Source organism: Anarrhichthys ocellatus, unplaced genomic scaffold (genome assembly GCF_004355925.1).
Source record: "Anarrhichthys ocellatus isolate YVR2014 unplaced genomic scaffold, GSC_Weel_1.0 scaffold79, whole genome shotgun sequence".
Taxonomy (NCBI): Eukaryota; Metazoa; Chordata; class Actinopteri; order Perciformes; family Anarhichadidae; genus Anarrhichthys; species Anarrhichthys ocellatus.
The window spans coordinates 650972-677579 of NW_022280109.1; the positions used below are offsets into that span (position 1 = coordinate 650972).

At 43.0% G+C, this 26608-nt stretch overlaps 2 protein-coding genes across 4 annotated transcripts in view; one reads left to right on the forward strand and one right to left on the reverse strand.

The window, feature by feature from the left end:
* lrch4 (leucine-rich repeats and calponin homology (CH) domain containing 4) overlaps positions 1-13556 on the reverse strand; it is a 47348-nt gene extending 33792 nt beyond the window's left edge. For both annotated transcript variants that reach the window (XM_031874258.1, XM_031874257.1), the window contains exon 1: positions 13171-13556. In XM_031874258.1, the coding sequence (XP_031730118.1) occupies positions 13171-13342 (172 nt within the window). In that variant the 5' untranslated portion in view covers positions 13343-13556. The remainder of the gene's footprint in view (positions 1-13170) is intronic.
* Positions 13557-19063: 5507 nt separating this feature from the next.
* On the forward strand, positions 19064-20606 carry LOC116398186 (histone H2A.Z). 2 transcript variants are annotated; one of them, XM_031874271.1, is made up of 5 exons: positions 19064-19155; positions 19444-19521; positions 19689-19802; positions 19878-20007; positions 20284-20606. In XM_031874271.1, exons 1-5 carry the CDS (start codon positions 19153-19155, stop codon positions 20343-20345), a joined length of 387 nt encoding a protein of 128 aa, XP_031730131.1. In that variant the 5' UTR covers positions 19064-19152; the 3' UTR covers positions 20346-20606. The 2 variants fall into 2 exon arrangements, with proteins under 2 accessions (XP_031730131.1, XP_031730130.1); XM_031874270.1 differs by having other exon boundaries at positions 19689-20007.
* The last annotated feature ends 6002 nt before the right edge of the window (positions 20607-26608 follow it).

A 26608-nucleotide genomic window follows, 5' to 3' on the forward strand; every position in this document is an offset into this window, starting at 1 on the left:
CACACACACACACACACACACACACACACACACACACACACACACACTCTTAGTGTTACATTGTGTTGCGTGACAAACAGAGCCAGGAGGAATGGAACTGAGGCCCATTAACTAATGGCTGCCTGCTGAGCCTGGAGCACACAGTAGCTACGCCAGATAAAGGAAATAAAGAACGTAGAGACCCTTTCATGCCACCGTGTCCTGGTTTCAGACCCATCCGGGGACCTTTGGTGTGGTCAGCTGTCCTCCAGTCTCTATCAACTTGTCTGTCCATGAAATGTCAAAAGTTTAAAAACAAAAGTGTGCTGCTTGGCTGGATTCCCTCATACACTGTCCTGCTGCCAGACATACTCACTAGAGCACAAAATGTGGATTGATCCACTGCTGAAAATAGTCCCAGCTAATGCACTATTTTGTCCGGTTTGTGTAACGCGTGTTAAAAGCTAAAGGAGACGGCTGATTAGCCATGCAGCTTTAATGGTACTAACAGTTCCCAATGAACTGATGAGGACCGGTTTTGTAGGTCATGTGGTCCTGGCCTTACATGTGGTTCCCCTGCTAGTAGCAGAGATAGAGAAATAGCTAGCTTGTATCACAACAGGGAGAGTCTACACATGTAACTATGGCTCTATGAATTCAGGATGTTCATCATTCACAGCACAGCAGCTGTTTTATCAGCGGGCCTAGCCCCTCTGGGAATATGTCATGAGCATTTTTAACAATTTACAGACCAAACAAATAAGTAATTATTTAAGAAATTAAATCAGTTTATTCGTCGACAACAACAAACATACAAACAAAAATAACCGATAGTTGCAGCCCTACTATTACTGTGGTTGGTCTTTACACCTGTCAGGGTCTCCAGCTCATCACAACCCTGAACAGAATAAGCAGGTGACAAAATGGATGGAAATAATATTGAGAGCGTGTTAAGTTAGTCCATGTGTGGACCTGACATAATGCATAAGAACAGGAGTAACTCCCAATGCCACACCAGTTGGAAAAAAACTCATTTTAAGGGCATTGCATTTTAAAGCAAAGAAAAATGAAGGCTGTAAAAAGTGACTTCCCTATTTAAAAGTCAGCTTGTGAATGCAATCTCACTCCCAAGTGTCAGATGTAATGCAACTTGTGGAAGTTCCCAGCAGTTCATGAAAAAGTTAAAATTCTCAGAAACTCACAAAATACTCACAAATTACAGCTCACTGCTTTCAGGGTTTCAGGACAGGGTTAGGCGATATTGCTTTAAGAAACACAAGGATATATGAAATGATTGTCCCAAAAGAACCGCTGAAGAGAGACACGCATAGATACGAGTATCTATGGACCGGAGACACATACAGTTGTGTGAAAAAGTGTTTGCCCGCTTCCTGATTTCTTATTTTTTTTTGCATGTTTGTCACACTTAAATGTTTCAGATCATCAAACAAATTTAAATATTAGACAAAGATAACACAAGTAAACACAAAATGCAGTTTTTAAATGAAGGTTTTTATTGTTAAGGGGAAAAAAAAGATAATCCAAACCTACATGGCCCTGTGTAAAAAAGTGATTTGCCCCCCCCCCCGTTAAAACATAAATTAACTCTGGTTTATCACATCTTTGGAAAGCTGAGTTCAATTTCTCTAGCCACACCCAGGCCTGATTACTGCCACACCTGTTCTCAATCAAGAAATCACTTAAATAGGACCTGCCTGACAAAGTGAGGTAGACCAAAAGATCCTCAAAAGCTAGACATCATGCTGCGATCCAAAGAAATTCAGGAACAAATGAGAAACAAAGTAATTGAGATCTATCAGTCTGGAAAAGGTTACAAAGCCATTTCTAAAGCTTTGGGACTCCAGCGAACCACAGTGAGAGCCATTATCCACAAATGGCGAAAACATGGAACAGTGGTGAACCTTCCCAGGAGTGGCCGGCTGACCAAAATTACCCCAAGAGCGCAGCGACGACTCATCCAAGAGGTCTCAAAAGACCCCAGAACTGCAGGCCTCACTTGCCTCAATTAAGGTCAGTGTTCATGACTCCACCATAAGAAAGAGACTGGGCAAAAATGGCCTGCATGGCAGAGTTCCAAGACGAAAACCACTGCTGAGCAAAAAGAACATAAAGGCTCGTCTCAGTTTTGCCAGAAAACATCTTGATGATCCCCAAGACTTTTGGGAAAATACTCTGTGGACTGACGAGACAAAAGTTGAACTTTTTGGAAGGTGTATGTCCCATTACACCTGGTGTAAAAGTAACACGGCATTTCAGAAAAGGAACATCATACCAACAGTAAAATATGTTGGTGGTAGTGTGATGGTCTGGGGCTGTTTTGCTGCTTCAGGACCTGGAAGACTTGATGTGGTAAATGGAACCATGAATTCTGCTGTCTACCAACAAATCCTGAAGGAGAATGTCCGGCCATCTGTTCGTGACCTCAAGCTGAAGCGCACTTGGGTTCTGCAGCAGGACAATGATCCAAAACACACCAGCAAGTCCACCTCTGAATGGCTTAAGAAAAACAAAATGAAGACTTTGGAGTGGCCTAGTCAAAGTCCCGACCTGAATCCGATTGAGATGCTGTGGCATGACCTTAAAAAGGCGGTTCATGCTCGAAAACCCTCCAATGTGGCTGAATTACAACAATTCTGCAAAGATGAGTGGGCCAAAATTCCTCTACAGCGCTGTAAAAGACTCATTGCCAGTTATCGCAAATGCTTGATTGCAGTTGTTGCTGCTAAGGGTGGCCCAACCAGTTATTAGGTTTAGGGGGCAATCACTTTTCACACAGGGCCATGTAGGTTTGGATTTTTTTTCCCCCTTAATAATAAAAACCTTCATTTAAAAACTGCATTTTGTGTTTACTTGTGTTATCTTTGTCTAATATTTAAATTTGTTTGATGATCTGAAACATTTAAGTGTGACAAACATGCAAAAAAATAAGAAATCAGGAAGGGGGCAACCACTTTTCACACAACTGTATGTAGCAACAACATAAGAGTGTATTGTGTAGGATGCGCTATTTGACACAAAGTGAAACATTTATTTTCCTTGTCCCTGCCCTGCATGACTACACGCTGTTGGATGGTGTGTTTTAAGACTGGAGCGTAGATTTGTGTTGCCTCCATCTTTAGACCCGATGCGTTTATCGCACAGCTAAAAAAATTATCTCTTCGTTCACGTTCTCTGGCTCTCCTTATTCGTTTTTTATGCACTACAACAAAACAGTGAAGCACAGAGAAAGCAAGAAAACTAGCACAAAATTCACAGGCGAAAAGTTGTTGCATAATATAATAACCATTATCAGGACCAACCGATACCATGTTGAACGATAATCTCGTCATATCCCAAGCTTCCTGCGGTCGCTGTTTGGCCGTCTCACTTGACCTCAGCTAGCTGATGACTGGTTGTGCAGAGAGACCTTCACACCTTAAAGCAGCTGAATGCTGCTCACATCCAGATACCTGACAACATGCTCTCCACCTTGTGACTCGCAAGAAACAACTGCTATGGCAACCGTGGAGTAGTTTGTGGCCCGTGCTCCTCCACACACACCCAGACTCCAGACCAGGCTATGTATGGCACAGTGCATGTTTGTTGGCAGACTGGTAGTGTTGTCTCTGCCTGTTCTCTGGTTACCTCCCATGGGACTGAGGAGGGATTCCCCCTCCCCACCAGCTGCTGTGCTCTGAGAGAGCTTTCACACAGAGAGAGGAACGCTCACACATTAAACTAAACATACTGAAAATGAAAGCACCACTAAAGAATTGAGCGCACTGCAGCCTCATGTATTTGAATGAATAGGTGACTTCTGGTCCCCGTTAATGCAACAATGCATGAAGACATCCACGTTACAAGACAGGAGATTCACTCTATTAATATAAGCCATGGCATTCATTAGCTGACACTTACAACTTGCCAAGCAGTTATCAGTTCATGAAAGATTCCTTACAGTTTCCCCATGAATATCTTCTTAGAGGAAATAGATCCATCGGGCACTCTTTTTCTGTGACATTTATTAACTGATAGAATTGGATGGAAACATGTTGGCTGACAGAAAGTGTGTGGCAATCAGAAAGTAGTCAGAGACAAAGACAGACAAAGCAGAAGTGAAGGCTGAGCGAACAGGCAGCCCACATCCGCAGCACAGAGGAAATGGAACACACACACACACACACACCAGATGTAAACATGCGAGAGAAGGCAGCGGCCATATGTCGAGCTCGAGCTGCACACACAAGTGTGCACACGCACAAAACCAGGGCTGGTTCAGCCCGACCATTAACTGACAGAACAGTGTAGTCGTGTAGTTTCTAGCAGCTGAACCAGAGAGCTTTTTAGCAACACACTTAAAACCAGGCCATTTGGGGGGGGGGGGGAGATTTACTATGTCACTCTCTCTTTGTCATCACACTTCCCTTCAGAAAACACACCAACAACAGGAGGTTTCCATGAGAAAACTGATACTTTCAGTAATTAATTACAGCTTCTAGCTGCTACAAGGTGTATGGTGTGATTGGCAGTGAGTATCTGTCTCTCACACACACACACACACACACACACACACACACACACACACACACAGACAGACAGAAGAGGACGACTGCTCTAGCAGTGTACCAGTTCTACACAACTGGACTGTTGTTGGACTCTGCACAGGTTCCTACAGTGTCTTCAGGTTTTTACGGTAAGACTGTAAACCCATGAAATGGTTTGAATGAATTTAGATAAGATGTAGATATAATTCTTCAACACACTGGTGAGCAGGAAGTCTGACTAAAATGGTTTCAAAACATCACAAATGACTCAAACATTTGAGAGCAGAAGGAGGAGAACATGACTGACCTATCTTACACTTGGCTCAGAGCGGAGCAGACCAACACAGTTGTCATTTTAATGCACAGCGCCAGTAGCAAATGTGTTTGTTCTCAGAATGAGGCGTGGCCAGGCGCACACTGGGCGCAATGCTATCACGAGGCAGCAGAAAGCGATTGGGACATTGACATTGTCTAAAGTCAACGGTGCAGTATTTTCCTGCTGTATTAAAGGCATATTATTAAGATGGCAAGATGTGCAATAGTTCCCAATGAGCTCACACTCTGCTTGTTACACAAAGAAGCACAGCAGCACTTTCTTCTTCAGATATATACATTATACTGTCCAATGGAGTTTTTGATTGGACAGAGGATTGTTAAACAGCAGAGGCTCCACCTGCCAAGCCTCCTGCTGCTGCTCCCGGCATCAACGCTTTCACTACGTGTATAAGCAGACCTGCTTCATCAGCAGAAAACCGCTCGCTTCTCCTATAAGCAGAATACGCTATTCAAATAGCAATAAAGGGAATGGAAGATGACACTCTGAGTAGTTGAATTCATGTTATCAATTAAGAGACTAGAAACAACCCCTTGTGCAACACTTAATTAGTCGGACACTCCCTACTTGTGCCATGCACTTCAGACCGTGCGCTATAGATCGTTTAAACAGGGCCTAAGAGGTATGCTAGCATGCTAACATTGACAGTGTTCACATGTTGATTCTCAGCAGGTAGAATGTCTACTATGTTCACAATCTTCCTTCCTTCCTTCCTATCTGGAGGTTTTTGAGCATCCTTGTCTTTGTGCTGGTTAGCTCACCAGCTACACTGTTGAGCCATCAGTTCCTCCTGTTGCTAGATGCTGCGTGCAGTGGTTAGCCCAGAGCTTCCGTCTGGAACAAATCCAATTGGCCCAGATATTTCAGTCCCGACCAAAGAAGTTGACCGACTGACTCACCAACATTGCCCTCCCAAGTACCAGGCTGGCCAGTACTAGCATGGCTCAAATGTACCAAAACTGCACATGATAAAGTTCAGATAAACTCCGATGGAAACAGCAACTAGCCAAGATGAGATAAAGTCCACCATCCCTGTTGCAGCACATCAGAGGGCCCAATGAAGAGCTAAAGAGATATACCGATTGTTTTGAAGCTAATTTAGTCTCAAAACGGCATCAAATGTGGATCTCAAGAAGCACATTCACCGAACCAAACCTTAATAAGTCCCAAAGAGGGACGAAGACACAAAGCTATCTGCTAGCATCCATCCGATGCAGGTGCTCTGGGAAAGACGTTCAGGACAGTCCCGTCTCTGTTCTAGGAGTTGCCAAAGCTCTGTTCTGCACCATGTTTCGCTTTCTTTAAACCAAACTAACCTTCGGTCTCAGCCACAACAAACAGAGCCAGGACTTTTTGCCCTGAGATTTGTTCACAACTTGAATCCAATAGCAGCTTACCACAGCTGTCGTCCTTCACACAGGAGAAAGCTGCAGCGACTTTCAGAGCCACTTTTTAAAGCAGTATTGGAGTCCAACAGAGACTCAGCGGAAGCACTCATTAGCTACACCCTGACTGTTTCTACAGAATTGGGCCTGAAAAGCAGCAGGGAATTATTTAGGCTTTTAGTGGTTTTCCAAACAGTCTGATTAACGGTAACAGAGCTACAGTCATGACCTCAAAACTGCTCAACATAAACAGCTCAAACCAAAGAGCTACAGGGACTTTTTGGACAATGAAGTATTTCACTTATATTTGAAGTAAATGTTTTTAGAATGAGTGTACAGCCTAATGGGAAATAATCAAGCCTTTAAATTCAATCTATGAAATAACACAATGTGGGAAATGAGGCAGGTTGGATATTTGACGAAAAGGCCAACATCAGGTCTGTAAACATTACATTAGAGTCATTTAGCAGACGCTTTTATCCAAAGCGACTTACAATAAGTGTATTCAACATCGGTTTTCGAGAGAACAACTAGTCACCAGAAGTCACAAGTGCATCTCCTTTCTTCAAACAAGCATCTAAGAGCATAAACCAGAGCCAACGTACAGTGCAGAAGCAAACGAATGCAACAAAACTAATATGAATACAATAAGTGCAATAAGCTAGTTTGAATACAATATATGCTAAGTAAGTGCTAAGTGGAAGGCTCAGGGTAGTACTTCTTGAAGAGGAGAGTCTTCAGCCTGATGAAAGATGGGCAGCGACTCTGCTGTCCTGACATCAGTGGGGAGTTCATTCCACCACTGTGGGGCCAGGACAGAAAACAGCCGTGACCGGGTCAATCGGCTGTACGGACCTCTGAGCGACGGGGCAACCAATCGCCCCGAGGAAGCAGAGCGAAGTGGTTGGGCGGGGGTGTAGGGCTTGACCATGGCCTGGAGATAGGAAGGAGCTGTTCCTTTCACTGCCCTGTAGGCTAGCACCAGAGTCTTAAACTGGATGCAAGCTCTTACAGGGAGCCAGTGTAGAGAACGGAAGTTGTGTCGGAGAACTTGGGGCGATTGAACACCAGGCGAGCTGCAGCTTTCTGGACAAGCTCCACAGGTCTGATGGCCGACGCAAGTAGTGAGTTGCAGTAGTCCAGGCGGGAGATGACAAGAGCATGGATTAGCACCTGCGCCATCTCGTCAGTGAGGAAGGGGCGAATCCTCCTGATGTTGTAGAGCAGGAATCTGCAGGAGCGTGTAACCGATGCAATGTTTGCTGAGACTGCGACTGAACAAACCCAAACTGCTCTCACACGTGCTGTTGCTGGTCCCCACCGTCCTGCTTTAATAAAGTAAGAGCTCAATATATAGTTTATTACTAGGAGGGATGTGCCGATCCCAATCATAGTTCTTTAATATTGAGTAGACTTTTATTTTTCTGGGCCTGAATCTAAATTAGAAAACTAATTTGAATCCATGGAGAGGAGACACAGTGTGGATCTGCTGTGGCCGGAAAAGGGATCCTTCCTTTATTGCTTTTGAACTCTAAGAGTCTCTGCTTGCATTCCTCCCTGCATCTTGTTGACGTATCATGAAGTAACACTGCTGGCTGCCTTCTTCTCCGTGTTATTTTGTGTGCTGTACACTTCACTCACCCACCATGCATTTTTACAGCAGACGTTCCCGGAGCAAATAAACAGAATCAGAGATGGACTGGGCTTCAGATAAGAAAAGTGACCGTAGCAGCTGTGTGAAGAATAAAAAAAGAGAGAAAGAAAGAAGGAGTTCAAACCCCACCTACTTTCAATAAGCACACACATGACCAATCACTGCTAAATTGGGTGTGGCTGTCAGATTGTTTCATAAACTCAGAGAAATCTTAGAACACATCCTCTCCCCCTGTTGTGCTGCTGGACAGCTGGGTTCAGATGCTATTAGATTATCAGACAGGACGTACGGAGGCCTTAACAAATGCTCCCACGCATGTCAAACCTGGAGGCATCCAAGCCAAAACAAAGAATGACAAATATTGTATTGCATGTCATTTGCAGGTGAAAAGATTTGACAGAATTAGAACTAAATATTTTTGCCAATCAATCAATTATATTACATACTGTAATAGTGACTTAGATGTTTAAGTCATATGTCAAGCAAAAAATGCCAAACTTGCGCCCTTTCCAGCACATCAAATACTTTTCGTGGTCAAATATGAAAGTAAACTCAATAGCTTTACATTTTGAACAAGCGTTAACCAAATGTTGGGCTTTAGGAAACTATAAAGGGCATTTACACATTTTCTGTGATTTTATTTTTTTAAAAATGTCAGATGTAAATGATCTGCATATTAATCGATAATGACTTTAGACTCACACACAGCTGATGAAAACAGACCATCTATGCAATAACTACAGTTCCATGTAAACAAGGCCTCTGCCATCAGATTTACAGTAATTACCAGATTACACCCTGTAAATGACCTAATCATGACTGGGAAACTTATTATTGTTCTGAAAAGCTGTAATATATCAGACACATCAGAAGTGCCCGAAAATCTAACAAACATGAATGCCTCGTATCATTTTGTGAGGTCTGTCATCAACAAAACATCACATAGTACACTAGTGATGTTCTTCTACTTCATTGCATTTATTATATTTGTCATTTTGCACACTTACTAGAAAATATATTTTTGGAATGAAAGTGATGATATAAAAGACATTAATGATTCAGAATATTGGGGCTCATTCCGCAGCTTCAGTCCAGAAACACAAATATCATTGTTTCAAACCGATACTTGGTAAACCTTATCATTAAAGCAACAGCCCGAGGGTGAGCTGTGTGTATTCACTTGTGAGTCCACAAGGTGCACACCACATACAATAGCTGGGCTTTGTTCTCCTCCACCGCTCTGAGCTACCGGGAAACACTCTGGGGGAGGCGAGCCAAGTCTCCTTCTTTGTGTGTGTGTGTGTGTGTGTGTGTGTGTGTGTGTGTGTGTGAACCTTTGACCTTCCTCAGGGAAGCTGCTCCAGTAAAGAAGAAGGGGGGCTGATGTTATCATAACCACTGCTGGGCCTCCCCCGCCTCGTCTTATCCCAGTTCAACCAGCATATTCATGTCCGTCTGTAACATCCTGCCCACCCCGACTCACTCTGGATATTAAATGAGCTGCGTCTAAATTCATTCATGATTTGTTTATCCTAATTATTGACATTTGAAGTGAACTTTGGGCTGATTGGTTGGCTGAACTTCTAATTAATTGACCCTGATTGTTGTGGCTGCTCTCAGATGAATTACATAATATTCAATTCAACTGTCCATGAGTACATGTCTGTAAGAGATTGCTGTAGCTCAACACAGCTTTCAGCTTAGTGTTCTTATTCTCCTGCCTGCACATCGATGATGCAGACAGAGTATCACCATTATTATCAACCCTCCCCATGGACAACCAGTTTTCATCCAACAAGCTCAGACAGGCTGCCTGTATGCTACCTGTGTAGCACTAAACACCTGAGGGGCAAAATAACAAGAGAGAAGATTTAGCAGCTATAGAGAGATGCTCCTCAGGAGTCAGCTACAGTACTGGACATTAGAAATACTGGATTTATTTATCTCCATTTCTCTACAAGGCAGTCAAATAAAATCCATGTTTTGCTGTTTAGAAGTGAAAGGGGGTTTTCTACTTTGATATGAACATAACTGATCACATGAGCAGGACATCCTGTTGACACTTCCTTTTCCATGGACATGTGACACATGATGTCATGATCTGAAGTTGACTCATGTTTCAATATTGAGGCAAGATTCCTTCAATAGGTTAAACGTTTCATCATTAAAACCAGTTAAGATGTGAAACACTTTTGGTCAAATTAACTATATGCAAATATAGAAGTGATCTGTGTGCATTCAACTGTTATAGACTAACATAAGACTAGGCCACTCTGACACTATGTTTACAACTTGTGATTACATTAGAAACGGAATCAAATATCATTTCTATTAATATTCTGAAATATCAGACATTTTGTAATTGTACCGTTGATGACACCACTGGTTTCCTGAGGGAAATAAAAGAGGGTGTCTCAGCCTTGTGCCACCTGATTAGAATAGACAACACAGTCCACCTGCCCTGTGAGAAGAGGCGATGCCAGGATGCAAAGACGGCATAGTGTGGCTGAAGCTGGAGCACAGGATATCTGCGTGGAAGCATACAGTTTGGACAGAAGCAGAGCAAATACTAGCGCAAGCAGAGCTATGTGAGTGCAACGACAGAGTTTTGAGGGAAAGCATTACAAAATCTGAAGTGTCATATTGTCCAGCCCCTGTTGTATTCAGTAGCCTGGTTATAAGGTCTTCCAAACTTTACATATCGAGAAGGTTAAGCCTCTCATCTTTAGCCTTACTATAGACTCCACCAGTGGAAACACAAAGCATCAAAAACCGTATCTACACTCCAGTCGTACCAAGATCCACCGAGGACGGTCTGACCGCCCCGGGATACAGGGAGGGGGTTAGGGGTGGGCTGGCCCAGCTTGGACCTAAGGCTGTTCCACTACCCAGCCTGCTCCTGGCTGATGTCCGCTCACAGGAGGTGGGTCAGGATGAAATGGAACTCGGCTAGCCCAGCAATAATACATCAGACACTGTTGGGCCTACATCAAGCAGAGACCCGGCTCCATCGAAGCATCCTGGATCGGTGTGTTCCGTGTCAACAGAGCGCAGCGCTCCGACGGAGGACGTCGTCTACCTCAGACCTCACATCCATTGTTTCAAGAAACAAATACTGCAATTGCAAATTGTCTCCTGTCCTATCTGGTATTCCAGGCTAACCACCAACAGCTTATTAGCTATGAGCTTGATTTACTGTAATGCTCTTTGTCCCTCAACCTCTTGCCCTCTCCCTGACTAGAGACAACTGCTGCTGAGCTGTGTGTCAGCAGGAGAAGAAGAAATCACATCAACGGCATTACTAAATATCAAACTGAACCTAGTTTTCCCAATATTTGATCATTATCTTCAGAAACATTATGTCTGCCTGTAAAGAGCTTACGGTGAGCTAGTAATGCATCACATTCCACACACTTCCCTCGCTTAACAAGAGGTTAGTAAAGATTCTCTCACACACACACACACACGCACACACACACACACACACTATGGTGCTGCAAAAACATGTATTCAAGACTAAATGTCTACAATTGGGCCCATAGAAGAGCACGGCCCTAGAATTAGAGCGGAATGAATAACAGATGAGTCAGGATGAGGCAGTGTGACAGTCAGCAGCTGCCTTGGTCACTTTAGAGGTGAAGCCAAGGCGGATGGAGAAGATGAACACATTCCATTTGGACATTTCTTGATGATACTTCTTGACATCCCTCTGGAATTTATGACTTTTCCTGTTTTTAAACTGAAAATCGACCCAACTCTAATGGCTCAAGCTCCAAAGTTCTGCATACTACACTTCCCATAATGCATACTAATAGCATCATTACACCCCACTTGCAAGATATATTCCCAAGTCTTCAAACTCCATGTCGCCAGTTTCTAACGCAGGTTTCCCACTTTCCCCAATGACATCACTATGACATCATCAGTGTGATTTTGTAAGACAAAGCTCCTCCAGAGCCACAGATGACAATAAACAACTATCTTCATGAGTAATACACATGAAGAGTAAACTGTACAGTGTAAGCAGCTGTTGCCCCTTTAAGCCCAACTTGTTCTTCCACTGACTTGCCAAGCTGGATCATTAGTTTATCACAGAACCTGCGCTTGGATAAACTCAGCTATGGGATGTATTCATCCCCTCCGTAGTCATTAGGGTCGGGTTGCTCCAGCGGCAGGTGCCTGTGTTTGTTCAAGGCCTTCTCATCCCACAGGGCCTGGACCCGGGTTGTTATGAACAGATGGTCATAATTACCAGAGCACAGAAAGCAGTAGCCGAGGATAGGGGTGCTGCTCTAAAGCCCTGTAGCCAGACTGATTTCAGCAACCTGGATGGTGTAATCCTCTTCTCAACAAGGCGAGGCCTTTAATCCACAGCGTGCTCCACACCTTCCTCACCGTTAGGTTTGACTCTGTTATCAGTGGCTTTCTACAACGTGCTGAGAAGACATCTCAATGAGATGAAGTGACACACAGTCAAGAGACAGTCCAGGAAGCTGCTCACTAAAGGTTGCCATGTTGTTACACTGTGGGCTCATCAGTCACAGAAAATACTAAAGGCAACCGAAACCTTTACCAGAACCTTCACCAGAACCACTGTTCAGTCAAACGGAGTGACTAAAGCTCGGACGTTCAGTAAAACGACTCGAAGACAACCAGTGTAGACCCGTTTCAGTCGCCTATCAGAGGATGTGTTGAGGAAGAGGAACTGGTATCTCACGGGTTTTTTGCTTTTTACTTTGAAGTCCACTTCAAGAAAACACGTCAAGCTTCTTCTAAAAAGCTGGAGCGTCATGTGGATGTGCTTAAAGAGAGCAGTAAACAGCCCATCGAGTAAGCCTCCACCTCACAGAGTCCACCACGCGGGGACTTTAGTTTAAGATATAAAGACGTCTGCTGCACACATGCTAACGGCAAACACTTAGCTCACACTGCAGGTTGGTTAAAAAAGACGTTATGGGCCACTTTTATGAATATTCTTATTGATTTCACAACAGTTTGATGGGGTACCCACGTGCCGACATAAGAGGGAGGGCCTGGTGATTTGAAAGAAGTCTTAATTCATCATGTAGGAGTTGTGACAGTCATCGGGACCAAACAAAGTGCGGAGCTACTTGAGCGAGTCTTGTGAAACGTGTCGGCGCAGCGGAAGGATGAGCCGACTCCGTTAGAAGAAAGAAGCAGGTGGCGACAAAACAAAAGGCGGTTCTCGTAATAACAGCTAGCTCGCTCGTACTGCTTTGTAAGTTAAGGGAAATAGTGAAAAAGCAAACCGACCTGCATGCGTAATGTCGGACAAGTCGTAGTTCCTGGCGCTCCGGGGAAACTCCTTCAGCTTTCGGTTCGACAAGTTCAGAGCCCCGCTCGCGGCAGCCTCCTCGAGCGCCTTCTCCACGCTGCGGCTGGCCGCTACTGTGGCAGGCAGCTGGGCTCCATCCCCAGCAGCCATCAGACGCTCACGTCTACCACCTTTTACTTTGTTGGAAGATTCCGCTCCACTGTCATACCCCGAAGATTGTTATAAACTCCAACAACTGAGAGCGCTTCTTGTAAACTTCTTTCAAAGTACAAAATTAAATCCGAGAGAAATCAGTTGGCGTTGTGATTGCGTCTCTCACACAACGGGAGCTCCCGTTTCCACTAGTAAGCGAGAGCGGTTCAAGCTGTCAATCTTTCAGGAAGTTGCATCAAGCTAGCAAATTTACGGGAACACTGTGGCTTTCCTTCAAAATAAAAGCGCAAAACTTCAGAAGAACGTCAGTTTTGATCACACTATTCCAAAACATTGAGCTCTGTACTTTTAGTGGGCGATGAAAAAAAAACTGTTAACTGTTACAGAGTACAACTTAATTCAACATATTGTAAGCCAGTAACTAAAATCAGGTTTAACTTAGCTATTATTGTGGACACACGTTTTTAAAATGATATCATATCTTTCATGCCAGTGCTGCATAGAGCAGATTTGAGACTTGTTAAGATGTAATGATTCAACATGCAGTTAAGAAGAGGGGACTGATTTTCAAGACTCTGTTTCTGTGATGTAATACAAAACATTTTGGTTGGGTCAGTGTTTGCCTTTTGTTGACCTTTATGGAGGGATTTTTTCAGCAACATACAATACCTCTTAAACACTTTATTGCATAGGTCTATGTAATCTTGTACTAATTATAATGACATAATTTTGATAGTAATCAATGGTAATCACTTTTTTTTAAATATAATTCAATAGCCGACTCATTGAATAAAATATGAAAATCTTGCCTTACTTTCTGCTGAGCTAGTTTGGTTGCATTTTAAACATTTTATTTTTATAGTCACAACCGGAAGTTGACCAAAACGAACGGTTTTTTGTTGTACCTGGCTTTTTAGAAGGGTGCAGCCAGTGCGAGAAAACGATAATGAATGGGCGTGGTCACAATGCGAGTAATTTGACTGCCACTCGTGGGGGCGGGGTCTCTGCTTGCATATGATTATAGCTTGAAATTGAGGAGAAACAATACTATACTTGATGCTATTACGAACCAATCAGAATAAGAGTAGTACAGACATAATTAACACATGAACCAATCATGAAGCTGGGTGCGTGGTGAGGCAGCTGGCCAGATGATCCAATGAATGTTTCATTTATCATGAATGAAAGCTCATGTCATATTAATGGCATTCTGTTCAGTTGTTGTTGGTCTTAAATAAAGTACTACACCAGTGTGTGTCCACTGTGTTGGTGTGTCTCAATACATGCACGTGTCTAAACGGCCATATAAGTGCAAATGCAGCATCAGCAGGACTGCATGGTCCCCCCTCCCCTCCCGTGAGGTTTATAACCCTTAGTCTTATTCTTCCATTCTTTCAGGAACAGCTGACTCCCCTCCTACACACACACACACACACATTTTTTCACCATTTGCATTGTCCCCTCCTCTCCATGCATCCATCCTACTCCTTAGCGCTTGTGCCCTCCCTCCCTCTCCCAGCGTCCCATTGGACCATCTGTCAAAGTCCTGTCTGACTAGTTGTCCAGCTGCGACCAGGGGAGTATGTGCTGGGTGCGTGGGGGTTAACTTTCACTACATGCACTTGTAAAATCCATTAGCATTCACTGGTTAACTCAATCTGCCAACTGTATTTCTCTGAGATTGTAGTGAAAGCACAGCATTCCTCCCCCAGCCAGGGGGAGGTATTGTGATATTGCTTGGGCTGCTGTTTTGAGTTCTCCTTTGTTTGTCTGTTTTCCATCTTATGAACTATAAAGTCTTTGGAGGATACGGGGCCGCAGATTCTGTTTGCTGCTGTTGCCGTTTTTCGGGTTAACTCATAACGCATATCCATTATTAACAAACATAATGAAATAATCCATCAGTGCATACATTTTGGACATAAGGTGCAATACAGTACTGTGACAAATACTGAAGGAAATAAGTTGGCAGCCTAACTAATGGGCAGGGGAGCACACTGGTCAGGGTTTGAACATGGCCTGGTCCCCTTCTTGATCTAAATGTGTTGTACAGCAGGGATCTACAGGCTCCTGTGTTTGCTGAGAACAACAGGTCATCATCCAGTTTCACACCCTCACTGTCCATAGCAGGCACCATCACAGTGTTGCCAATGGTGATGAAGAAGTCTCAGCACAGGCATCCTGAAGCAACTCTTGTGACTCTTCGTTATTGTGGTTTTAATACTACAAAACAATCTGCAGGTTTTGATTTTAAATGAGCTGCTTGTGCCTCTATGGGTCTCGGTGGTACGAGACCACTGATTTAAAGGCCCCCTTGTGTTGAATTTACATGTGATTGAAGCATCTTTTGTGGCAAATTTGACAATTTCAGAGAAAATTGGTACAGTTTATGTTTCTTTCGACCCATTCTTCCGCGTGTGCCTGGCTCAGATCTGCGAGTGCAGGGTTGGAGGGTGTATAGATGTGCGTTGTGGTGGTCTTTCTGGCAGCAGCGCTGCTCATGGCTGATGGTATGCCGTTTGTTGTAGTGACGTGTCGAGGAGTGGTATGTCACTGTTGGTTTTGGTGTTGGTATGCTGCTGCAGCCCTGAGGATAATCAGACCAGATCCCAATGTGGTCAAGCCAAGAAGAGAGAACAGCAACAGCAGCGGCAGCAGGATGATCCACCAATTAAATCAAAAAGAGCAGCAACACATGTTTCCTGCACTTCACACTTCCTCCCAGGACCCACGTCTAGACAACGGGACCTGACACGGTTAGATCCAATGTCATTTGGAGGTGAAGGAGGAGAGAAGACTCATGAGGACCGTCTGTCACATTGTCTTTTCTAATAGTCGCCAAAGTCACTAAGTTTTAAATCCTTCACACAGGTGCTTCAAACCAACATTTGCCACTAAAGACTGAAACTCACACAACTTCATTTTGGTTGGTCCGTTTCCAGAACGGAATATTTTGGCCGATTAGCTGAAACACATACACACACACACACACACACACACACAGTTGATCCTCCTCATCTCTGAAAGCGACACAACATGAGCTGACAACAAAAGAAGCAGCGACATAAAGTAAAGCCTGCTAATGAGTGTGAATATTTATGCTCTTCATTGACCCACATGCTTTTGGAACAATGTCATCGGTTTACACTGTGACCAATGCATAGAGCTGGATGTGCACGTGGGTATGGTATTCATATTCACTTGCATTTGTGAGATAAATTGTTGTCTCAACGTCACGTTATTAAGGTGCCGATGTCTTCACTTGTTTTGAGGTCTTTGCAGTGACCCAGTAATCTCTTCTCCAGTTAACTCTGGAGTCTTTTCCCACCAAACTTTTTTTTTCTTTCTGTTTTTGTTTCTTCTTGAGTTAGCAGCCGGAGTGACATCACAGTTTCTCACGCCCTTTGTCCATCCCTTCTTCCTCTGAGCTCTCCCTCTCTTCCTCTTGTTTTTCCCCAAGTGGGCTGTAGAGGCATCGTCGGGTTCCTGTCACTTCTCTCTCAGGGCCAGATATACGTTCACTGATCCTCTCTCAGCTTCATAGACCAAAGCTACAGCTATCACTATCATGTTGAAGGGCTGTTTCTCTGTGCTCCACTTAAGTCTCAGCAGAACACATGGATGTACCAGCAGGACTTCTTGACATCACAATAGTTTGGAGCCAATCGTGTCCAATGAGCGTGTAGAAGTCGAGACAATTTGTGTCAAGCAGTTCAACATTTGAAATATATCGATGGAGTCTGTATTGTTATGGGGTACATGTAATTTTAAGAATCTTGAACATGGTAATTGTATTTCAACGTCATCAAAATTTGTCTGGAGGTGATTTTGAAAGAAATAGTCCAGCCCTTTTGGAAATATGCCAGTTGTCTATATTTCTGGGTGTGACATGAGAAGATCAATATCAAGCTCATGTCTGTGAGTTAAGCACTGAACTGGAGTCAGAATGTGCAATGTGGTAAGATCCTATCCAACAATATTTTGTGATCCACTGTATCACGGCGGTCAAAGAGCTCAGTGACAGAGGCAGGAGAGACGGGGAGGTGACTGACAGTGACTGAGGAACAGAGGGAGAGGAGAATGAGGCCAGGGGAGAGAGTGAGTGAGTGACTGCTGAAAGGGGAGTACGCCTGGGAATGAATGGTATGAGATTTAGACGTGACCAGCCCACCACCAGCTGTGCATGTTGTCCCACACACACACACACAGACACACACACAGATTGTCTTATCAAGTCCTGACACACACCCCCGACTGGAGCCTGTTACAGATCAACACTGCAGTAAAACAGGATGAAAAGGAGGCTGAAATCTCTCTGCTTTCATGACTCCCCCACCTGCTGCTGGTGTCAGGGTGAACTATAACTAGCATGTGATCATTATTAGACAACTAACCACTAATGTGGACAAAAATCCATAAGGCCTCACCCACTACTGCTAAAATAAGATGTAAACTGACTGAGAGTTTATAAATAAGTAGATGAAAATGTTTTGAATCGTGTTTGAGCCATCATGGGTCACATATATATACAGAAAATGCATGGAAAAATCAATATTATATTTAATTTTGTTTTGCTTTGTTGAATACATATATATATATATGTATATATATATGTATATATATACATATATATATACGTATATATATATGATATGAAATTCATGGATAGATAGATCTATCTATTTATTTTATGATTTATTTTGATTGTTTGGCTTTACATTGTGAGGTTGCTGTTGGGCATAAAATGAATGATCCCACTTAATCAAACTAGATGAGTGTATAACAACAATGACTTCTTCTGCATCTAAAACCTTACATAATGTCTGTCACTGTAACTTGGAGTCAACATATAGTGAAGTACAGTCGATGGCTGTAGAGCAAAGAGAGCATGAACAATCCTGAGCATGCACTGCCCTCATGTGGCTTCAGTAAGAAACTACAACGGGACAATGAACATGCTGAGAGACCAGTGGAAGTGGAAAGAGACAGTTAGGCCTAAGGGGTTGTGACAGCACATCAAGTGTCTGTGGCTCCTTTTAGGAGAGGATTGCAAAACAAGTTTTGCAATTCTGAGAAAAAAAGGAAATGCAATCAACCAGCAGTTTTTAATATAAAAATGTTACTTTTTGATGAAGAGTTTTTTTTAAAGTCATAATGTATTAGATCAAGAAACTTGGTTTTAATCATAAAAAGTAGGATTTGCACACAAGTTGTGGCCACTGTAGTTTTCTGCTTCCCCCTTTAATAGTTAAAAGAAGAAGATATTTTCATTATGGGACAATACATGGACCACATGTTAAGAGTCCACTGTGTCATTTTGATATTAGTGAGCAGGCTTCCTGACATGGTTCATGCAATTGGCCTAATAAATGTCCAAACAAACAAATGTTGCCTATATTTTCACCCAACATATCAACTTAGCCTAACTTAGAGTAGAAAACACGTTAGCGTTAGTATCTGAAGTGTAGTGTCAACTTCTGATACATTTTCAGAGTTCAGAGTAGACCTAACTTGTTCTTTCATTACGAAAAAAACAACGGGAATAGTCAGTCTACACTACATTACCCATCAGCAATGTACCACATTTCCCAAAAAGCGAGGTCTTTACTTGCCGAACGCCAAGGCAGGAAACATATGACGAAATGTGATTGGCTAGTGCTCTCAGAGCAGTTACCCGGATGAAGGTCGGCTATATATATAAGGGACAATTGCGGGCGGAGGTTTTAATGCAAGCCAACAGTCGGTAGTATCGCGCGACACACTCGATTTTGGGCTGCAGCTTCAGAACTTCTTTGTGGATTTTAAATATGGTTAGTATTCCATGTTGTCTTGGTGGCATATCGGAAAACGGTGACTATTAGCGGTTTGTTGGCAACACATGTTTAATAGCCGTTAGCGAATGTTGAATAGCTAACTATTAGCTTCTTAGCTGTTGTACTAGCGTAGCATGCTAGCTAACTTATCGCCATTGGCTGCAATGGGCGAGCACTAGAATGGGTACTGAATGCAGAAAGTAATGATAGAATTGTCCACCTTTTAGGTAATGTCATTTCACGGCAATACGATTTAACGACTGCAACTGTTTTCGTGTTTTCCAGGCCGGTGGTAAGGCAGGTAAAGACTCAGGGAAGACCAAGACGAAGGCTATTTCGCGCTCGCAGAGAGCAGGACTGCAGGTTCGTCCACCGATATGTATCATTGCCTCGACTGCGCTAACGTAGCCACAAGCTAACGTTAACAAGCAGATGTCGCAGAGGCTACTCAGCTGGCCGTCTCTCACCGTCGGGCCAGTGATCCCTTTGTTTCTCTGCACCAATGTCCGCTCTCTTTCTTATCGCTGCAGTTCCCAGTGGGTCGTATCCACAGACACCTCAAGACCAGAACCACCAGCCACGGCAGAGTGGGAGCCACTGCAGCGGTGTACAGCGCGGCTATTCTGGAATACCTCACGGCCGAGGTAACGCTGAGCCTGCGTGCTACTCATCCTTCCGGGTGCTGCTGTTTTCTGACTTATGTTAACTATTTATTTCAGGTGCTGGAGTTGGCGGGAAATGCATCAAAGGACCTTAAGGTGAAGCGTATAACCCCCCGCCACTTGCAGCTGGCCATTAGAGGAGATGAAGAGCTCGATTCTCTTATCAAGGCTACTATTGCTGGTGGAGGTAAGGAGATGCTTCTGCACCAAGTGGCATTGAAAAGTCTTGAGCTTTGAGCAACGCAATTATATTTTAAATATGCCATTCCATTGTTATATTTATCATGGACTAGGTACTAATGGTCACACAAATAACCATTACATTTAGTGAGACAGTCTTAATATATCATCCATCAGCTCTCTAGCTTGTTTCCTCTACATTTTCTGATTACCAACTAAACGGTTTGTGGTTTGCTTGTCTGCAGCTCTGTTAATGGCTCATCCATTGTCCTCTGTTTCCCAGGTGTGATCCCTCACATCCACAAGTCTCTGATAGGAAAGAAGGGCCAGCAGAAGACGGTATAACCTGAAGTGCTCTGGGAGTCATGCCATCTCAGGACGGAGTCTGCATCAAGTGTTTAAATGTTGTAGCGTAGAACACCTTAAGAGTTATTTGTATGGTTGAGCTTGCATTTACTCACCTGGGGTATTTTTTTAAAAGTGGCTTCAGAGAAGCTCATTTTTTGTGTTCTGGCTTTTTTTTCTGGTGCTGCAGTTTTTGTTGAAACTTTCTTTTGTGGAATTCACATGTTTAAAGTGGTGTTTTAATAAAGCTCTTATTGGGCATTTGCGGTCTGTTCTTGCATTTTCGTGGGTTTATTTCTGACCTGTAGGCATTCAGAAGGCTTCTCCAGTGTGGATGGTGTACATGTGGCTTTAGTGGTCTTAATCTTCCCGGTCTGAAAGAATCCACCTCGATCAATGAAAAGCAAAGGACCACCACAGCCTCTGTGTGGACTGAGTCATGGCATGCTTGGAACCATCTTCAGCACGCAAACTATTAATGGCAGCCTTGTGTAGTTGCATGTTTTAGATCGGTTTACCACTGGACTCACGTGAACTGGGTATACCCTGTAGTCATTTTTGGATTCCTGAATAAAGCCTGCACAGTCACTGTTTTGCATATTGTGGTGTATGGATGGCTCATTGCATGAAGGCAGTTTGAAAAGGAGAAAGCTCTGCAGTATAAGTGTATACAGATGACATTTAAATCTCAGTCAAGTCTTCAGCTAATTAAATGCCCAATAGAAGTAGAATAGGACATTTTGAGTTAAATGAAACAAGTTTTTTTTTTTTTTTTTTTTTGTTTTGTTTTTCCAGTTCTGTTTGATTCCACCTTTAGAACAATGATTTTGAAGGAAGTGCTCATGGTCCAAACTGATGTGGAGACTATAAAGTGAAGGACTGCTTCTGTAAATCACAAGGTAACACGAGACCATTTCTAGAGAGCATCTTTGTTAAAACTGGAGGTTCAAAGTAACTATTGTTCTGAACACATGGAATAAGATTATGGTCTGACATTTTAAAATGATTTTTCACTTCTGGCCCACATATGGAGAAATCAAGGCCAAGATTCTGTGTTTAGGCTCTGGCAGGAGAATGGTGGAGGAGCAGCAGCTGGTCAAACTCTGAAGAAGGAACAATGGGGTCACTGAAGGGCTTCAACAGTAAATATTCCGTACATCGGTCTCGTTTCTCCTCCCGCTATTAACAAATAAGACATTGTATAACAGCAATGTTCATGCTTGAAATGTGTCTCTTAGGGGATATTCTTAAACAACCCTACCAAAAATATTTTCTTATGTGTATGAAACCTTTGGTTTAGATTTGAATTATTCCATTGATCACATCCAAAAGCAACGGCAGATTGATAGAATATATCTGGGCATCAGTTAGAAAAATGCATTTTGTATTCTGAGCGGTAATACTGATGGACGGACACAATTTACAATATTATACCATTATTAAGATGCAAGCTTGGTCGAAGCTCTCCTAAATGTATTAAATGCAATTCAGAAATTGACACACATGCACAAAAATATGCAAAGATACAACAATTTCTGGAGAAGTGAAAGTTGAGGTGGTTACCTTGATTGGATATATAACCACTTCAGTGTTTTTAGGAAGTTAAAGTGGACAGTGCATGGAACAACCACAACACCAAACTGGTTGGAATACTCTGATAGCATAAAGACAACTCCCAAATTCTGTATTTCTCAGCACATCCTGCACTGGGCGATTGGTGTAAGGAGGTACCGAGAGTACTGCCTCTGGGAAAGCTCACTTACACCCTTCATGACGATCTCAAAGGATTTATTGAAGGGACAGTTCACCCCCAAATCAAAAATATGTATTTCCCTCTTACCTAAAGTGTTATTCATCAATCGAAGTTGTTTTGGAGTGAATTGTCCCTTTAAGATATGGCAACCAGACTTGGAGGTGGACCCCTTATTTGACCATACTGTCAGACCACCACTAGATGACACTACACCACCACTACAAGTCTCAGTTATTCTGACATATGGAGCCCATCTAACTAGCAGACAAGTCAAAGCCTGTATCACTCTGCTATGAGCATGAATGGCATCAGTCATCATGACACTCAGAAGCTACATTATTCCATCATCCAACATCTGTGGTGTGTCCAGGCACATCTGTGGGACAAAACCATGTCCAAGTCATTGACCTGGATGACTGAGTGGGAAACTGCATTTTAAATAGACACTGAGTCATCCGGCAGCCGATCTAAAGCTGCATTGACTAACACTGCACTTTGCAACACGTAATTATTTTTTTAATCATTTTTATTTTCATTTATAGGACTTATGATGTGATTTTTGTTTCCTGTTGGATCTATCTTTATGTAGCAGTGCTTTGAGATTTGAGCATTGAACATTGGACAATGTTAGCATAACAAAAATAAAACAGGTTGAGGTTTCGATAAAACGTAATTTTAAAGCTTAGTAAAGCTGCTTCTTGGGTGGTTCTGTGTGACGAAACATCTGGCTCGTCAGGTTAGTTTCCTGCTGCTTCCAGTCTTTATGCTAAGCTAGGCTAACCACATCCTGATTCCAGCTCAGTAATTAACACATGAAAAACAGCCTCTTGGCTAACTGGCACATTTACAGCAATGTTTTATTAATGTGCACTGTCCCTGCCAAATAAACCAATAAATACATGAACATGCAGACATTACATTGAAATTGGTCTTTTCATCTCACTCAGACAGAAACCAAAGAAGTTTATTTTCTGAAATATGGTGAACTATTCCTTAAACGTTCTGGCTATTAGGCGTTCTCGGACTTTCATAGGTCCATTTATTTTGACCTAAATGCTCCCTGTGCAGCATCGTACATCTTAAAAATCTTTATCAAGACAAATAGAAGACAAATGGTGAATTCCTTTAATTAATGAGTGTTAGTCCATGGACTTAAGGAGTTTTTAAAGTCAAACTGTTCTTTTCACCCTTTATGTTAGCAAAATCAAATCTGACATTTAAAAACAATTAAGAAAACTTTTCAGCGTGACACAGACTTGGCTCGCACGCAGCACTGGAGCTGGTCTTGCTGGCTTGTCCAAACTAATCAAACGTGCAGGAGAGGCCGAGGTCCTTAACTGGACAAATGAGTCCGAACACTACCTGGTGCACTCATTGTGCCTCATTTATGTGGAAATAATGAGAGGAATAATAATCAGTTAACTGATCCCACATGTGACAGCATCAGAACTCGTTGGTCGTACTTAATGATGGGAAAGGGTCAGCTCAGTCTACTTGTCACTTTTATTAAATTGAAGCAGACACATTTTGCTTGTTTTCACTTCATCAAGAGTTAGTATAACTTTTTTGTTTATCTTATTCAGGGTTCCTTGGGGCTAGAGCCCTTCCCAGCATGCTTTGGGTGAAACAATATGGATCATTTAATTTTCTTTATACACAAAAACAAAAAGCAGTCCTTCTGTTCAAAGTCTAAAGGGACAGTTTAACATTTAGGGATGTTAGCGTTCTTATAAGAGATCAGGAGATCAGTATCAATCTCATGGTTTTGCATGAAGTTTGGAGCTGAGCATGGTTAGCCGAGCAAAAGGTGAAGCAGAGATGGTTTGTTCCACAGAACCATGGAGAAGCCCTCATTGGAAACTGGGGGTAGGGGTAGGCCCTTTGAAAAAACACTTGGCACGTGATGGGACGAACCATCTGTCAATCAAACTCTTACTGAAGCATTTTTTACTGTGGACAGCGCTGGGCTAGCTGTTTCACCTTGCTTCCAGACTTCATGCTAAGCTAGGCTAACCACGTCCTGTCAGCAGCTCGGTACTTAAAAGTAAAAAAATGTATTTGGGCATTTTTCGTTTGTTCAAAGATGGGCAGAAGACAGATGAGGTGGGGGTGACATGCAACAAAGGGAATGAGCATATTTACCAGAATGTTTACCAAATGGACTATTCCTTTAAAAATCTCAATATTACCTCCCAGGTCTCTGTTAAGGATTTACAATCCAACACAGTTCACACGTGAACTTGAATAAATCGAGGATTGTTTCTTGATAAAGTTTTGTTGAGATTTCTCCAATTTTAGTTCCATTTTTTTCTGCTTCTTTAGCTCCGGTTACATTTGTTTTCATGCCCGCTACAACTCAGCACCAGTTCATTTCTCCCAAACAATTGTTGACTAAGTATCAAGTATAAAAAAGTCAAAATGGGTCAATGAACTTCAAAATGTGGTCGGTATGTGTCTGCTTGATGATTTGTTCTGCAGACCTGGTCAAAATGATTAAATCAATTAAGAGTATACTGAGGGGGGGGGGGGGGGGCAGTGCAGGAACCTACCTACCTTCAGGCTGGACGGTCTCTCTGGAAGCCATTAGCACATCTGGCCTCACTGGATGGATTTGGCATTTTTATTGGTTTTACAGAGCTCATAACAACATGTCATCACAAGTTCAAAAAGTATTCTTATGGTGGTTCTGAACATTTGTATAATTCGAGAAGCGCTCCGGCTTCGTTGAGAGAAGGACGAGCCGCTCTAGTTTCACAGACCGACCTTCTGTTTTACCTCTCCTGCTGTACTGACTGAAGGTTCCCTGTGCAGTGAGCCATTAGTGGCGTTTCAGGTGCTCTCACTGTCTCGTTTCCTTTCTACCTCACTAAGGTGCTTTGATAATCTGAAATAAATGTCGACTTGTTTCTTATCTAACTGTCTGATGTTGCCGTGTTTACAGATCTCTGCAATTGACCCTTTGCTAAGTTCTGTTCCTCAAACGCAGACTGACCAGAAATCATAGCTTAGTATCAGCCAGCTCCAGCCACGGTCCGACAACCATCCGGCTCAGCTCCATAGACTGTCATGCAGTCTTTTCAGATCTTGTGGACTTGGAGCTAGTCATGGTTAAATGTTGTGTAATAGTGATACTCGTCACAAGAAGATGAAGGTTTCTAAACTGTTATGTTTCTACATTAACATTACCAGAGTAACTTAGCACATCATTAACTAGCATTAGCACTTCTATGTGTACACATGCTGCTTTTGCTTTTTAATTATTATAACAGTATATAAAGATCTACCCAGCTGACAGGGACAGAGTTCCTTTATTTCACTGTCTTCTGTCTGGATCTCCAGGCGATGTGCTGGTTCACTTTTACACTGTGGTCTGTCGCTTTAGCTTCTATCTTTTTAACCTGTTTTCACTTTTTTAGCCAAGGGTCAATTGCTTTGGTGAGTGCAATGTTATCACAATTTATAGAAATGATGGCCAAATCATAGAGATAAAACCCAAGTTGTAATAAATTGGAATCAATATCCTAATAATGAATAGAATGTAGAGTGTAGAAGTGAATGTAGTGAGTGTAGAAGCAGTATGAGTGCATTCTATAAAGTGCATGCTGGTCTTTGACAGATATCACAGTGATTTCCTGTAGCCTCTCATAAGCTGCTTTGTTTTTGGCCTCAGCACACAAAAAGTTCCCAGCATGAAATATTCTGCACCGAGTGACTGAAAGCTCGTCAACTCAGCGCCGAGCCCGCTACAAAGCCAACACAAAGCCGGGTCCGATAACACAGTTAGAGAGAAAATGAGGCGGCCGCCGGGAGGGCTGGGAATTTAAGTGTTTTTTTTCCTTGTTCAAGTTCACACTCGGGTCCGTCTGGTGGCAGGTGGTTCAGAGCAGCTGAATAGGCAGCGGTCCAGACTCTCCTCCTCGCCCATCACACATGGCTAACTTATCAGAACAGACACAATGAAAACAGCAACGACACTCACCGCGCCTGTAATCTCTGTCAGGGATGAGACTTTGATTCACGGATGCTTTCAGGACATTTGTCGACATTTTTTTTTCTTCCTCCATTTCCCCCTCCTTTCCTCTTGGGTTCTGTGGTGGCTTGGCATTGTCTGTTGGTGTGTGTGTGTGTGCACTCACACAGACGGGGTGGGCTGGCAGGGGTCACGGTTCGCCGGCCCGCCTAGATCCATCAAGAGGAACAAAGCAGGGGGACAAGGAGCAGTGCCAAGCCCCCCGAAATCAAAGACCAGGTTTCGGATTGGGATTCGCTCCAAAGGGCTGGACCCATGTTGGTAGTGCAGGGGGTCTCGGGGAGCCAGGGGGGGGGGGAGGAGCGGAGTTAAAAACAATAATCAAATCCACCACAGCGTCTGAGGACCGGGCCGGTTGAGTGAGCCGGCTGAAGCCTCTGCGTGCAGCATCCTTCCTCGTCCGTCCTCTTTGAAGTCCACTTTGCTTTTGTTCTTTACATAACTTGATCTGATATTTGAAAGGCTAATTTGTATTTCGTT

Excerpts from the sequence above, each read along its gene's own strand:
- LOC116398186 (XM_031874270.1), top strand. Across the intron at positions 19,522-19,688 it reads CGCAGAGAGCAGGACTGCAG|TTCCCAGTGGGTCGTATCCA; the intron begins GTTCGTCCACCG and ends TTATCGCTGCAG. Across the intron at positions 20,008-20,283 it reads GGCTACTATTGCTGGTGGAG|GTGTGATCCCTCACATCCAC; the intron begins GTAAGGAGATGC and ends TCTGTTTCCCAG.